Below are 17078 nucleotides of genomic sequence, written 5' to 3'. Positions count from 1 at the left end.
CACAGTTCCTTCCTTAGTCCAACCTAAGTCCAACAGTCCGAAACTCAAAGACTCTTCATTTCCTCTCATAAACGACATTAGTGCTTAAGAAGCTGGAACCTTTTGATCAACCGTTCAATTGATTGACCAATCGACTAAAAAGGTCCAGCAAAATTTTCACAGAGCCTAAATTGAAATTATCACGTTACTGTTCAACCAGCAGTCCAAACCCCAAAGACATTCAGTTCAACATAGCTTGTCCTTATACTGGAAAAACTGCAAACACAGAATGTTTGTTTTGTGCTTGATAAAGAGATATAATGATAAACGATGACTGAAATATTTAACAATGCTCAGTTGACCAATGGTTTAATTGACTAGACTGCAACCTCAAACGTGTGTTTCATAGCTACTAGATTAAACCTCTTGGAAATAGAGCTCAACGCATGCTCACCAAGCCTGTTTATTCAAACCCAGTCCAACCTTTGCTGCATTTTTTTTTAACATGATTCCACACCTTCTGTCCCTTTCTGTTTGGTCAGGACCTGGACTCTCTGTGGTACTCCTGAGTACCTGGCTCCTGAAGTCATCCAAAGCAAAGGTCATGGCCGGGCAGTCGACTGGTGGGCTCTGGGCATCCTCATCTTTGAAATGTTGGCTGGGTAAGTGCTGCAGTGTACGAAAGTACCACTCTCTATATCCTTTTAAACACCGGGGGGCGCTCTTTTCCAACAGAGCAACAGAGGTAAGGCAGCACTGAACAATGCATCTCTTAATAAGAATCAAGGTTCAATCAAGGTTGGGATCTCGAAGAAGTTAGCCCTGTCTAACTCTTCTTCTTTTTCTCAGGTTTTCACCACACACACACACACACACACACACACACACACACACACACACACACAGATGACTAAAACCCCTCTGAAGAAGCCCAGACAGTGAACACCTTGAGCAACTCTCCACGTGACTGGAATAAACTTGATCATCTCTCAGAACAATACAAAATAACGCCAGTGACGCAATCCAACCTAGCACCCCTGCAAGTAAAAGAGAGTGAGAGAACAGAGGGGGGGGGAGCTGTGTACACGGAACAACGAAATTATTTAATTAATCATATTGCTGTTATTGTCTCAGTGCGGGGATTCTATTCATTGTGTACTTATTGAATACCGCAGAGCTGCGACAAATTAATCTCTGAATGGGAATCATTGTCGCAGATGAAGAACAATGACACTGATCTCCTTTGGAAAGTGCTCCGGTTTATTCTAACGTTCTCAGCCGTTTGTGATGAATAGTAATTGTCTGTGCCTTGCTTGTTGGCATTCTGTGGGAACAGGCCTGAAGGTTGAGATGGACTTAAACATTGATTAGGACTGGGGGACGGGGACACACCAGGTGATATTCTATAATTCAGCAGTGGTTTAAATGAACCAGATAGCATGGCCCCGCCTGAACATTGATTGGTGTTTTTTTTTTTTTTGGCAGTATTGTGTTTAAATTTGACTTTTATACATACATAAAATAAAAATGTTGACTATTTCCCTCAAGAATTGGGTACCTCTAATACAACATTTAGATCACTAATGAAACACTACATAAAAGGCTAGTGTACTCACAAAATTATGTGTCTGAGATTTCTATCTGATGATATTACTGAAGTGAAGAAATATAGAATGGATTATCCTGATATTTCTATACAGACATCCTTTACTTAATCAGCTTTGTTTTAGCGCTTGTTAACAAAGGCTAACATCATAATACTCGAAACCAGGATGGTTGGCATGGAAAAACCGTTGTACCTGCAAAACACCAATATGTTAAAGCTTTAAACGCAATTTTAAGTCCTTTTTTTTTTCATTTTATTCCATGATTTAAAAAAAAGTTAGTGTTAGTAACACTACATCATGCACTATCCTACATACTACATCCATGTTCTTTATATCCTGGTAGAAATAACTAAGTGAGCTTTGAATTTTGGGGGAAAGAATGTGACCTTCTCCCAGCTTTCATCAGCCTCTGCTTTGAAGTGTTGCGGTCCCGCCGGAGACTGGATGCTGTGTGCTGCCTTTGCGTATCAGCAGACGTGTCCAGGGAGGGGCGAGAGAAGGGGGGGGGGTCTTACAGTAGACCCCCCCCCTTCTCTCGCCCCTCCCCAGACAAAGACCTCTCTTCATCTTGCTGTAATGTGTAGCCATTTGTCGGTTAGTTTTGATCCAAGAATGTAGCGGCTGCTTCTGAAAAGTCAGCGGTGTTAGATCATCCTCCTGTGTGGGTGGGGGGGGTGAAGCACAAGTCGAAGAAACATTCAGTGAAGGGTCAGGGACACCCCACCCCACCCCCAAAGGGAGGAAGCCAAGAGAGAGCAGAAGAAAAAGAACGGGTCTTGCTTCCCTAATCCTGCCTTCTGGGCCAGATTATGGGTTTTAATGGAAACCAATCATCCTGTGTGTGTGTGTGTGTGTGTGTGTGTGTGTGTATATGAGGTTGTACACGTAGTTGTGTATATGAAGTCTTGACTCCTCTCACACTAAAAATGTGCCTCCTGTATTTATGTACCCCCCCAGAGGAAGGCATACTTCAGTTTGTAGGGAACTTCTATTGGGTCACTCATTCCCAGTAGCCTGAGATTTTGACTTTGGGTCATTTTTATGCTAATTCGTCCAAAAAATATTTTCCTGTAGAGACAAATCCCACTTTGGAATTTTAATTCAAGGGTGTCTTACCTGACACTTACCTGTCTTTGGCTCCTTGGTGAGTCCTTGTCCATACCCAGCAAGACATTTCCCTTCACACCAGCATCTGCTGACACGCAAAGTCAAATTGTCTGGAGTATATTTGACCATTTGCATATATAAAGATAGATGACACACTTCCTCTGTACAAAAACGAAGCCAAAATTCCCTGACGCAAGTGTTGCCATCTTGCGATAGCGTCAGCCCAATCGTAACTGGTCATAAAACAGGCGAGGGGGGGGGGGGATTTCTTAAGTTACTGAAATTGGGAAAAAAAAAATAAAATGGCCAAGCAGTTAGGATTCATCACACGTGAGCAACTTGTTAAAGACTTCTTTTGTTCCCTTCTTCCTAATATAATAATATTTTGGTCAATGGAAACGATTGGGTGGTCTCAGGGTTTCAAAATGAAAGTTTTAATATGACAACAGTGAAATTCTCTTCTTTCCACATAATGACGTTCAGAGGGAATCACTCTAAGGCAAAAAAGTTTTCCACCTCAAACCCTTCAATCCCTGTTATTACTAATATTATCTACTCTTAACCATAAATTGAAATCAAAAAATGGCTCATATCGTATTGACTTTCTCTCTATTTCTGCCACAATGACCCACATTTTCCACCTATGACAGCACCAGTTTAGAAAAATGAAAACAAAACACATGAGTGGAGTCTGTTGGTGCTTCCAGACACCCCCCCCCCCCCCTCCCCATCCCACAGTCTCCTTCCTCTGGTGCTTTTTCACCGCAAAAGGCGCGCGGCGTGTAACAAACTGGTGCGATTATGCGCCTGTCTGCTTTCGCGCGTAATGCGTTTAGAGGCTGGTCCCATTATGTAATTTGTGGGTAATGACTTGTCTCAAGCCAGGGCAAAGCCGAGGGAAGAGCAGTAGAGCTGGGAAAGCATTCAGTGGACCTGTGGGTGGTAGAATTACGCACACACACACACACACACAGCATCGTCAAAATAGGTATGAACAAAAGCTGTCGTAGCCTCCCCTCCACACATTCTAAAATGTGACCCCCCCTCCCCCGTTCCATACTTTTCCAGGTGATTGTGTGTAAGCTCTTACCCACCTTGCCTGTTCCTTGCATCATGCTGGTTTTTTTTTTTTTATTATTATTGCAGAGCACAAACCGTCTTTGCTCGCTGTGACTGTGCAGCTTCAGAGGAAGTAGGCTGTAGATGACATTTATTTTTATTTATTTATTTATTTATTTATTTCCCCCCTTTCCACACAGATACCCGCCATTCTTTGATGACAATCCATTTGGAATTTATCAGAAGATCCTGGCCGGAAAACTGGAATTCCCACGCCATCTGGATTTCTATGTCAAGTAAGCCGCTGACACCGGGTCCGGGTTCAAATTAAAGTGTGTGTGTTTGTCATAAAATATTCCTTAATGTCTGTCACATTTCATCTCTCATAATTTGGTCAAACACAACAGCATTCATGGCTGAATATTTCATCCTTCAGCACAGTCTTTATATTTTCCATTGCGGTGTCACACAAGTTCACTGTGTGCCTTAAACTTGTGGAATTTTATGCGATGGCTCCAGTTCTGTCACTATCCTGGCGATTTCCTGCTGAAACAAATGCCAATGAACCGCATAAACTCAATGGAAAACCTTTCTATCTCATTGGTTGACAGCCTTCATACGAGTCACTACAGTCTGAATATTTAATTATTTCCTAGTATCCGACAGAAGTTTGAATTTCTCTTTTTTGTCTAAAAGCTTGTTCACAGACACGTTTGATATAAGTACAAGTAAATAATAATAAAACACAAAATATCACAGAATTTGAAAAAAAATTAAAAATGGATTTTGTAAGGCCCCAACATGCAAGAAATGCAGTGTGTGAGACAGAAATTGCGGTGTGGAAAATCATAATTATAGTAATAGATAGATTGCAAACAGAGGAAAGTGACTAATAAAGAGCAGATGTGCTGACATCACTTCCTGTTTTTTTAAAAAAAAAATACTCTCTTAAACCTCTAATCATATTGCGAGGAATAACATGGTGGAAAAATAGTAAGAAAAAAAGTATTTTGAGGAAAAAAAGGAATTATATAATTTAAATATACCGTGTCTAAATATGCATGTAAATGCCCCAAATTCCCCCCCAGAAGGAACCCCACCGAGAGCACAGTGTTCTTACCTGTAGCTGCAGCCCTGGCAAAAGGACTCCTGTGTTAAACCACATTAAAACCATATTTAAAACCAAACCCTGTCCTGCAGATTGACATGCTCAGAAGCTGTGGCCTGTCAGGAAATTATAGCATCCCTACTGAGGGTCTCTGATACGCTCCACCCTACCCCGACACCATTTAAATGACTATATAAGCAAAATACTTCTAACAATTTCGGGGAGGAGGGCAGATTTTCAGGGATCTCTAAGTGCTGGTTTGTCCCTTTAACACGTTACAGTGAGCTCCCTGGAGCTAAAGAGTGGCTTCAGGTTGACCTGCAGTCACTAATGACACACCCAGCTGATTTGGACTGCCCCCCCCCCCCCCCGCAACCACTAATAATGCCCATTAGACCAGCTGGAGGGTGCAGGAATGTGCAAGATTACAGGCTCAGCGCACTCTAGATGTGTGTGTATGTGTCCATATATATGTGTGTGTGTGTTCGTACTCACTCAGTCAGTTCTGACACAGTGGCCCCAGAGAGGCCAGACACACACCGCTTCCCCTGATAATTCAGCGAATCCGCAGCTTCCTTCTGCTAAGCCATCTATCTTGCGGCCAGCAGACAGAAGGATTTTTTTTTTTCTTTCTTTAAATATTTCAGCCATTTAAATCATTCTTACAGAGTTCCACGTCACACACTTCCATCCATCAAGAAGTGAAAGGACTGAAGGCGGACTGCTGTGCTCTTTCCAGCAGGGAGCAGCTGCTGGCATAGAAAATCAGACTGAAGAACATGTGACCACCACCCCTGCCCCCCCCCCAGCTGTAAAAGTCAAGAGTTTTTCATAAGGGCCAGCTGTCGGCTTGGATGGCTGGACATTAAAACAGTTTCGAAACTGTTTTAGCATTGTGTCACTGTCACTGTTTAGATCTTGGAATGCTGTATGTGACAGACTTTCTTTCTTTTTGCCCAGAAGCTAACCATTAGCCGTTCCAACAAAGGCTGCAGTGCAGTCATATTCCCTTTCTAATCCGCTCTTATGCTGAGGCGTCTCTTTGGAGACCCACTGAAATACATCCATATCGATAAACCCTTAAAGCTTAACTGGAGCCGCAATGATTAGTCGATTAATCGGTTGGTTAATCATAGGGAAGTTAGTTGCCAACAGTTTTGATAATCGATTAATTGTCTCAGTCGCAGCTTATCAGATGCTGTACCTCAATAAATGTCTTAGTTCAAAGGTATTAGCGTCAAAATATACCAACAGGAGAATAATGTAGGCCTATATTATTGGATTACAGTTATTTATGCATTAATGTGTTTATAACTTTATTGTTGTCTAATTTATATAGTTTATCTTCTGGTGTAACCTGTGATTTTCCATCTGGAATCAGTAAAGTTTTATCTTAATCTGTAATATTCCATCATAATTAATTTTATATTTTGTATTATTAAACTGAATCTGCAAAGTAACTAAGTTGTCAAATAAATGGAGTGGAGTATTATAAAAGTATTCTAAAAATATTTATCCCTGAATTGAGTAGAAGGAAGTAGTGGCGGTAGGGAATACTCAAGTACAAGTACCTCAAAATGCTTGAGTAAATGTACTTAGTTACATTCCATCCTGTGACTTTGAGTTCTGGGAAATTGTGATTTGAATTTTTCACAATATTCTGAAGATATTAACCAATTAATCGATTAATCAAGGAAATATTTGGAAGTTTAATCGATAATTCAAATGATAGTCAGCTTGCATCCTACTGTGGGCGGTCCCGTCGTGATCCGAATGGGTCGGTCGACCCGGTCAGAGGTTGTGCTCCCGCCTCCCTTTCGACCCCCCCCCCAGCAGGCTTCTGTTTTCACCCAGCTGGACGACGTATGCGTCAATGGGAAAACACTGAAAGCCTTGTAAGGCATTAGTCATAAAATTAGTCGGTTGTTAAGAACTTGTTACGGACATGTTGACATTAGGTCCTCCTGACCTTATGCCCCCTACACCACCTCCATGAATTCTCCTGGGAAACTTGCATGTAGTTTGTTTCCATAGCCCGCTGACAAGAATGTGTTAGCGGGACTTTAATGGCTAACTGACTCTTCTCCTAAGTGCCACTGTCATAATAATAATATTATTTATTCATTTAATTATTATTATTATTATATAGTCTCCATGAGCTTGTGAACTGTCATGCTCTTTATTGGCTCAATCCTTTGCCAAATAGCGGAATAAGAACTATATTTTGTCATGCAACATACATAGTCTAATCCTTAACTAATTCTGTTTTGTAAAATTGATGTGATACTGTTCGTTTGTGGTGCCTAAACTGCCTCATGTGTTTAAAATTACTGTAAGGCAGCTGCTGCAAACAGCTTCCTTACCTTATTTCCCCAGTTTTCCATCAAATCCAATTCTGTCACACGTTACTTATTAACGCCCCCCCTGCTGGAGTACAATTTATAGCTTGTTGCAAATTTGCAAATTTTGAATTCTCACAACAGCTGTACGGATAGTTTAAATTGGGTTTACCGGAGGTTTTTCACTAAAAACAGCTGCTTGGTGCTGCTGGAAATGTGTTTGATGAGAGCTGAGCCTGTGGGGGCCATAAAACCAAAACAATGAGCTCGAAGAAGCTAATTTGCTTTTTTAGAGCTGAGGGTGAACTGCGCAGTTGGTGATAATTACATTAATATCGTTGGCATAAAGTAGTTATTCGCTCAGCTTTAAAGGGAAACCTCAAATTGAAAAACTGTAATTGGAAAAGGGAGAAGCAAACGTCTGTTGGGGATATGAACCTCAATATATAGGGGAGCCTTTTTTTGTGTGTTTTGTTTTTGTTTTTTTGATATGCTCCCACCCTTCTGATTTTGTCCTCGTTATTTCCAGATAAATTCTCCTTCATGAAACCCACGAAAAGGCATAAATACAGACATCCCCTCCCTCCCCTCCCCCAAGAGATGATTAAAATATTTCTGTGACATATCACTCCAAAGGCCTTTAAGCAACGGAGGGATTTAGTCAAAAACAGAGAAATAGCTGACTTGTCAACATCCAGCCGCTGTATTTATGAGCATGTCAGCAGCTCTCCGGCTGTTGAGATACGGTACCTTCATCAAAAAGCTCGCTGTTCGTCAGCAGCTATCACATTTCATCAGAAAGACTACACTCTGCCATTTTAAACCCCCCTCCCGTGACTCATCCTCATCCCACCTCTCATGGATGTCTACATCACGAGCACAAGTTTACAGTCTTAGAAAGGCTATGTCTGCAAAAGAGCGCCAGCGTACTTCAATTAAAAGGTTGTCAAAGGGACGCAGCTCATTTTGCTCGCCCACGCCACTGTCTACGGGCAGCCTTTGCTGAGGATGCATTTGTCATTTTGACGGTACAAGGGGGGGGGAGGACCTTCTGACAAGTTTTTCTTTGTGAGAGAGTGTGTGAGAAAGCATTTCAGAGACACACTGTTCAACTTTGAGTTCACTGACTGTTTCATTTCCCTCCCCTCTCTCTCCCCCGCAGAGACCTCATCAAAAAATTTCTGGTCATTGACCGAGCCAGGCGGCTAGGCAACATGAAGGTGAGTCTGTTCGACTTTGTGTCTCTCTGAACCACATGGTAGCTTCGCCGTGTTACATCCCTTTTGTAGGTAGTTTGATATGAGCAGTTCGAGGACCAGGACGTCTCCATTAGGTTCCAATTAGTCATAAATGAAGAAAAAATTTACAGAAGCCTTGTTTGGTTCTTCACTTCCAGCAGGAAGAATGTCTGCATGTGGGTGCTTCTATTTGTAATTTGTCTGACTTTTTAATCTAAATATTGTTTGTCCCTAATGGGGCAACATACTTCAAATTGCCTCAAAATCCGTCCTCAGAAGATCCAAACTGAATCCAGATGTTGTATTGTTTTAAACTGGTGGTACTGAAAATGTATCAACGGTCTGCAATAGTTTTAGCACTCCAGCAAATGACACATTATAAGTAAATGGTTATCATACTCTCCTTGATAATGGTTGGTTGAGACCTGATGCTTTATAATAGCTAATGTAATTGCATCTTCACTACAATGAGCAGTGTCCTTTACTGCCATCGAATTTATTATTGTTCAGTTGTGGTACAGATGATTAACTGTGAGCAAAGAGGATAAAGAGGGTGATGTATTTTACTCAAAAAAATACGTTCGTTTTAATTCTCGCGTCCACTCACTAGCCTTTTCCAGAGCTTCATAATCATGAGACCAGAGTTTCTCATTTAGGTCACACAAAAGGAAAACCTTCCCGACAACTGAACAAAAGTTCATCGAGAAAATTTACAGAACTCCGTGAGATGTAGCTGAAAGCCCCTGAACGGTCTTGTAAAGGCCTGTGCAAGCAAGTACTTCTTTCATGTCTTGAGTAGTGCTTTCAGTCTCGCTCTCCGTGGCTCCACACAACCACAGCGGTCTCCACAAATAAGACACAAATATGTCCAAACATTGCTCGCAGTTGCTGGGAAGCAGGGATGACATTGTAGTGAGCTGAATGTGACCCAGATGAATAGATCGACGCTTTTTCTCACAAATTACTTCTAGATAAACGAAATTACATATGGACCACAGTGGAAAAAGAACCTGAAGTTTGTGGTTTGTTGTTTGCACACTCCCCGTGCTTTAATATGGCAGTTTTAGTCTGCTCTTAGCTATACTTTAAATGTGAGAGATTTAAACAGCCTTCTTCTCTTCCTCCCAGTCACGTTGGACCAAAAAAAAAAAAAAAAAGAAAAGAAAAACCACTAACACCCACTAACATCTGGCTTTTGTTGTCAGTGGGGAAAAGGGCAGAATTGCCATTCACTGCCGGGTCTCAAATGACTCAGCAGTATTTATTGGTGGACGGAAACATGACACCTGGATGTACATGCTAATTTCCACCACAATGCTATGAAGCGCATCAAAGTTACTGGTACCAGAGCGTACAATATTAAAGGTACAGTGTGTATATGCAGCATTTGTTTGATGCATTGTCTTAATAGATAAATTGATAAACATCTGTATAGTTAACTTTACCTGCCCGGTCCTGCTCAAGGTTTCTTCCTGTTAAAAGGGAGTTTTTCCTTGCCACTGTCTGCTTGTTCGGGGGTTCAGAAATTGAATCTGAAATTGAAATTGGATCTGAGACAGGGTTATGCAACTAGGTAAGAGTACCTAGGTCTCAGGCAGGTACTATAAATATCTCAGAAGAGAGAATCAATACAATGAAGTAATTAATTAGAATTTCTACCCTCGGCATTTTTACCCCATACTGACCCTTACTGTTAGAGTTCAAACTGCCGCTTCATGTTCACTGAGTCTCCTTCAGCTAAGTGAGATATTAGCTGATTGCGCTGGGAGGATTAAAAGAACGCAAATCCGCTTTATTTGACTTGTTTTAAAACTTCTGTAACAGCTGTACTACAGAATTTAAACACAGAAGAAGAAGGTCTGAAATGTGGAAGAAAAGGATTTAGACTAATTTCATTGTGTACAGCCTCTGGAAGTAGAGTGCCTTTTTTTTTTTTCTTAGTGATGTCTCTGAGGAATTACAGAGTGGAAAATAGTGTGAACATTTCACATTTTACTGGGAGCCTGCCCCCTTCATCACTCATCAAACTGGGGGGGGGTTCAATTCCCATTCAGACGGAGGATTGGAGCATTTCAATTAACAGTAGTGAAAGAAGTGGGAGAATGAGAACTGCTCTCAATAAAACAAATTCTTCTCTAAGCCCAGTGATTAACTTCACATAATCCCAGACAAGACGATATTGATTTGTGGCTGCCAATATTCCAGTCACATTGCTCATTAACACTGATGATGCTGTTCAGTCACAGGCTGTTTGGCCTGATGTAATCAGGCTAGACTGAGCCAGTACTGCAATCACAGTCGTGGTCAGTGATAAATTGTACTAATCTAATATGCTTTTATAAAGGCATTCATTTAAATTGAATTTTAATGATTGATGATGATCCTGATTCAGTTTTATTCAAATCAATTCTTAAAGGTTAAGTTAAGTCCTTCTGTGAACATTATTATTTATAAAATTGTGGAAAATTAAACTGTACTTAAGCTTAGGCAATATGACCAAAAAGCGGGAGCTAACTAACTAAACTTTAATTAAAACAATAGACCTGCACAACAACAACAAAAAAACAGCATTACGCTAACAGTTTACAGTCATGCCAGCAGACACTGACTTAAGCACAGCAATGCTTTTAGCTAAAGGCTAACACCAGCGTACATTCATTACGACAATGCTAACATGCTCATGTTTAAGGGGTTGAAATGATTACCATGTTCGTCATCTTTTGTTTACATGAAATCAGTACTTAAAAGTGTAGTATAGCTGAGGCCCATGGGAATGTGTAGTTTTGCAATTTCTTGTCATGAACCAAATTACCGGACTAATTGAAATTTTGATTACATGAGAGGGGAAAAAAATAGAAAAAAATTAGAGGATCATCATGAAAATTAATCCTCCGGCGACCCTTCATCTGGCCGACTTAAATGGTGCGCCAAGCAATAACATTGCCGTGCCTAGTTTGAGCTCATGCGGGGGCAGGAAGTGACGGTTCTCACTAATTTATCGGCTCCTGCTGTTGACCAGACATCAGCCGGATATGTGCCAACAGCTGGTCAACTTAAATTATAGGATTAAACTGAAAAAAAAAAAAAGTAGCGTCCGCACGCTGTTCGCTCCGCTCCCGTGGCTTCGCCTCTTATAAACATGCATAATATCTCATGGACGCACACACAAGCAGGGAGCTCAGCTCAGATAAATATAATTAAATTAAATTAAAACTTAGTCTGACCCACAGAGCAGCAGCAGGAGCTCTGATTGGCCAGCTGTCACGTATTAGCAGGAGCTGAGTGTAAGGTCTGGCCTATCAGAGCTCCTGCTGCTGCTGCTCTGTTGGACTTAATTTTGGTCCTTTTTTTTTTTTTTTTATTTTTTTATTTTTACAATCACTATTATTTTATCATTAAAAGACCAAAAGAAAGAAAGAAAAAGTTAGAGCTGACAAGTTGAATTTGATTTTATTAATCCCTCATTTAAATGCAGTTTAATTAATAGCCAGTAAAAGTGTAAAGATGATTGATTTATTAGTCAGTCACATTTTAAAAGCTGTCTAATTGACACACTCTGGACTCCATACAGGCAGACCTTTTTTCTCTTTTTTGTTTTATTTAGTTCATACTGAAGGAAACTGGAGGTAAACCACAGGAAGAAACAGATGAATAACATGTGTGCTTAGGCTGCTTTCCCGAACGATTTCTTCAAACAGGAGATCCAGTAATTCCTGTGGTGGCACATGTCAGCTAAAGCAAGTTAAACATGCGCTATCTGTTGTTAATATCAAAGCGAAGATGCTGGAAGATGATACTTTCTTCCTTTTTTTTGAACCTTTTTCATATTGGTTTTTGTAATGGTTCAGATGCGCTGAACACGGCCGTCTTCGGGATACGTTAAGCGTCCGTCGAAAGGCAGTCGTGGTCCGAGACGTCCGAGACTTTTCCGTGTTCCTCATGTTTGGGTTGTGGAGAATATCTGTATGCAGCGTGTTTCTGTTTTCAGAACGGAGCGGACGACGTGAAGAAGCATCGGTGGTTCAAGACAATTGACTGGGAGGCAGTTCCTTTGAGAAAACTGAAGGTGAGGGCTCTTTTCAAGTGTTTCCTTAAGTTCCTCTTTGACACCAAAGTTAGAATGCTGTAGTTTTATATTTTTACTTAACGCCATTTAACACTTGCCAATTTATCAATTAAAAAAAATACTTGAATCAATACATCTTTAGGCTGTCTGTATTTTTAGGTGATCGCCAACACTCTTTTTGATATATTGACATGTCCAACATTTGGGGCATTCAGCTAAAACTTGACAAATGCTTGTGTGTGCAGTTATTATATTTCATCAGAATTGTTGTAATAGTCTAAACATCCCCGACAGCAAGCCAAGCGATCACATGATCTGCTTTTTCGTTGTTTCAACAGCCTCCCATTGTTCCGAAAGTTTCCCATGAGGGTGACACCTCTAACTTTGATGTGTACCCAGAGGATGACTGGAAGAAAGACCCTCCAGTGCCTCAGAAGGACTTGGAGATCTTCGAGAACTTCTGATCACTCAGCCTGGTTTATGTATTGATGGAATATCAACATACTGTAAGGTTACAGGTACTATCATGGAGAAAATCCTTATTTATCAAACGAGGGGAGGCGCATTTTATCTGTAATAATGGTCTCCCCGAAGACAAACTCCAAATGATACTGTGACGTGTGTCATACCACAGAACGATTTGCGTTTTATATTTTTATTTATCCGACTTAAGTCGAACCTTGCTGTTAAAATTATTTTTTTTTTATCAGTTTTATTCTCTGAGCCTGCTCATATGCAAAAAAAAAGAAGAAAACAATAAAAAAGGTTCCTGAAACCAAAAGACTGTTATATCTAGGTTTAAAGCAGAGAATAATCAGGTCTTTTTTTTTTTTTTAAAATATTATCATATTTTTTTGGGTTTTTTTTTTAAATCTCTTTTTTAAAAAATGTTCATGCGGTCATATTTATGTGACTCTAGACTGGTGCTGTAACTGTAAACAAGCCAGTAGTCATATATGTGCAGTTTTAGACTCTGTAACACTGTATGTTGTTATAAGGCAGCCACTTTATTTGAAAATGCGTGACCGGTAGCACTTGTTGAAAAGGTGCCTTACATCACAGCCTGATGGGCGTGATGTCTCGCAATTACGTAAAGTTCACTTGAAAATAGCGCTTTTCTCAGCCATGCAGTGCTAATGGAAGTTAAATCACGGGGCTCTCGGTACATGTGAGGTGCTGCTGAATGTGCTGCCATGTCTCCTACTGTAAAGTTTTCTTTTCCCAGCTCTGTTATTTCCTGTCGTGGCTTTTAAAACCGGTTTAATCACAGCCAAGGGACTTTGCTATTACCTTACAGCCGCAGCTGTTCTACAAATGAACTACGCTTTCCCCCGTGACATTTTGCATTCACTCATCATCGTTATCATTATCATCATCATCATCATCATCATTGCTGACATGCTTTTAAAGGTGCAACTTCTCACTCTACAGCTAAACATGCAGTATTCACATTCTGATCATGATCGCTTCAGTTTATAGTCTGTTTCCTTTTCTATTCTGGGACAATAGAAGCCTTTAAAAAACATTATTTTGTTTGCTGCCATTAGAATCATAGTGCAAGGTGATTTATGGACCTCACCCCTTTTTGTAGAACCGCTACTCAACTAAAAGGATCTCATTGGTGGTCCAAAAAACAGCGCTATGTCGAAAAAAAGGTCAAGGAGCTGTGTTAGTGAGGACATGATGTTTCAGATAGCAGAGATACAGTGTCTACACTGGCTTCATGGTGACTTCAGCATGTCTGCAGTAAGACTGCAACTAATGGCTCTCCATTAATTATTATAAACGCCAAAGAAAAGCAGCAAATCCTTCCATTTAAGAAGCTGGAAGCAGCAAATGTTTGACATTTTTGCTTGAAAAGAATTCACCGAAACGATTAACAGATTATCAAAACGATTAACAGATTATCAGCGGTTAGTTGATTAATCAATTAATCAATTGATTGTGTTAGTGAGGACATGATGTCCTTAGTTGATTAATCAATTAATCAACTAACCGTTGCAGCTCTAGCCAGCAGCAGCTTTTATTAGTGTCTACAAAGGATTTTGTAGCGTGAAACTGAAGAAAATACTTGAAGCATGTAAGCTCAGTACAAGCCGTTATGTGGCCCGTGTAGACAGGGTGTCAGACCAATTTTCTATTTATTTTCTTTGTTCTTTCTCATGTTTTACGAATAATCAGTCCTCACAAATTGTCGCGCACGGCTCCCACATGCGTTTGTTGCGTTCTCTTGCAAGAGCCCTCTGTGTCGTGACTCCTACTTACCATCTCAGTATAATGAATGAGAAAGCTCATATAGGTCTGAACAAAACCCTGGTTTTATTTTCTGTTTTATTTTTTGAGCATTTTGTCACCATTGCTAGCCTTTCATTGGTTTCAACCTGAATACTGTTGTGAAATATGGCTGATAACATTAGCTCTCATCGGTGTGTGTGTTACCTTTGGATGTTGTTGCTTGACTGTATAGGAGTAAAGATTTTAAACACTGTGGGGGTTTTTTTGTGTGTATTTTCTCTTAATAATCCCGAAGATTTGTTAAGTAAGAAACCTGACTTCTTCATCGCTCCATGTGTTTCCTCATTCTGCCGCCACACTCATCGCCATTAACTAAAACGCATCTCATTCCTGTCATGTAGTTTTGTTTGCATCCTCACCGCAGTGGTTCCGTTGTATCCCTCTGAGAGCCTGATCGGATCAGGATTCTTGAGAGCAATGTCGACTAATTTTCTTCTTGTGAATCAGAAACACGTGACAAATGGAAACATTTTTGAATAAGGACCCTTAAATTTAAAGGGTAGTGACAACGTTTTGCACTTAGTGGGACATTTGACGATACGGCAGAACCAGAGAGAACAGATTCTCTCTTGTCCAAACCTGGCTCAGACTTCACTCAGCTCCCTTTTTAGTGGAGTTTCCCTTTAAGAAGAACTTTGAGCGGCAGCTTTTAGGGTCATTGGGGAAGAACTCTAGTGGTAAGATGCAATACTTTAAGAATACGGTCCCAAAACTATAAACTGAACTATTATCAACATGAAATGAAACAGGGAACTGAGAACATTAAATGACCTCAAAACATAACGTATATCTCTTATATTAACTCATATTTCTTATAAGTTGTTTACACTGATATATCTGTGATAATATTATCCAATAATGTCAACCTATCTAAAATGTCACTTTCACTGTACACCTGGAAAATGGTTCAATTCCAGTTTATGAGGTAAATATAAAATCCTGGAAGCTTCATATTGACATATTGCCATTGTTTTTCAGAAACGTGTACCAGTCAATCCTATATTGTTAATTCATTATCAACGAGACAAACTTCTAGTCGCTTGATTTCGAAGGTGTTATCAATATGTCCTCCCTTCTGCATTGAACATGTACAGTTTACTGTATGGGCCTGCACAGCTCCGTGTCTTCTGTTTATATGTAGCTTTTAATAATGAATAAAAGGAATTCATAATGCCTGCTATATGTACCATGTTGTATGTAAAGCTTTTTCTGCTGAGTAGAGGAACCTGGGTGGTGCTCACTTATTTAGAACCATTTTGGGGGTTTTTTTGTACAATGAATGTGTTGTCTTTACCCTCCAGCACTATGCTTTACATTTCTCAACCTCTGCCTTTACAATGTTTACTTTGTCAGAATAATCATATGTTGTTTTATACCAGGTGCATAGCAATGCCTTTTAATATATGGTAACTTCCTTTATAGCTTGATTTATGGAACTTTAAGCAATGGCACAGTCTTTGGAAATGTTTGAAGTGAAAAGAAAGAACCGTGATCTCTTCTTCTCTTGTCCTGTCCTTCCTTCAGAAAAAATGTAACATTACAAGACTGAAATATTACAACAAAATCAACAGAAGGCCTCATATCAAAGGAACTAAGAAAGGAGAACTATAATACTACAAAGGCCTACTTAACCTGACAGGGGTCCCTGGCACAATACTTAGCAGCCAGACCCCTTTATTGTTGTACTGTGGTATTGCATTTCGATTTAGAAAATAATTCAACCTGTCTCACAGTGAACCTTTGGTTTTAACCCCTGGAAGTAGAGAATTTCCAGGGAATACTGCTAAAAAAAAATATTTAATTCAGTGCTAGCTAAGGGGAAGCACAATGGTGGAGATAACATCACACATAGTCATTTGATCTTTCATATTGATATACCACTATGTGCAGAATGTTTATGTGAACACAGTATATTTTGAATATTCTCATGATATGGATATAGTAAGAATACATTACTGACTGCAAGAGTCTATTTTGATACTAAAACATTTAGGTGAAAAAAGGCCAAAATTTCAGTTTTTAAAGAAATGGATTACAGTTTCTATTAACTTCAACTTTTTTTTTTTTCTTTTTCCTCTCTGGAATGACGTAGGACACAGTTCATTACTGAGTAAGTTCCATAAAATTGTCTGTGACCCCAGAGTCTGTCTATACCGGGAAATTTTGAGTAATCATGAATTACTCATGAATGCTGCAGTTCCTCTCATTGCCGTGTGGAATGTCCAAAGTTTTTCCTCACCTAAACCTAATGCTCACATGGTTAATATTAAGAATGTTTGG

At 39.9% G+C, this 17078-nt stretch overlaps 1 protein-coding gene across 2 annotated transcripts in view; it reads left to right on the top strand.

The window, feature by feature from the left end:
* The window catches only part of prkx (protein kinase X-linked), a 52133-nt gene that overhangs the window by 16089 nt on the left and 18966 nt on the right, over positions 1 to 17078 (top strand). Inside the window, exons 4-8 of one of the 2 annotated variants that reach the window (XM_046382077.1) lie at positions 522 to 641; positions 3953 to 4048; positions 8362 to 8419; positions 12426 to 12503; positions 12842 to 15973. In XM_046382077.1, coding sequence (XP_046238033.1) covers positions 522 to 641; positions 3953 to 4048; positions 8362 to 8419; positions 12426 to 12503; positions 12842 to 12967 — 478 coding nt within the window. In that variant the 3' untranslated portion in view covers positions 12968 to 15973. Of the gene's footprint in view, positions 1 to 521; positions 642 to 3952; positions 4049 to 8361; positions 8420 to 12425; positions 12504 to 12841; positions 15974 to 17078 lie in introns of those variants that run through there. The other variant, XM_046382078.1, reaches the window with a different exon arrangement.

Source organism: Scatophagus argus, chromosome 24, assembly GCF_020382885.2.
Source record: "Scatophagus argus isolate fScaArg1 chromosome 24, fScaArg1.pri, whole genome shotgun sequence".
Taxonomy (NCBI): Eukaryota; Metazoa; Chordata; class Actinopteri; family Scatophagidae; genus Scatophagus; species Scatophagus argus.
Note: the sequence above shows the minus strand (reverse complement) of the source record. Positions and strands in the feature narration are given on the sequence as shown.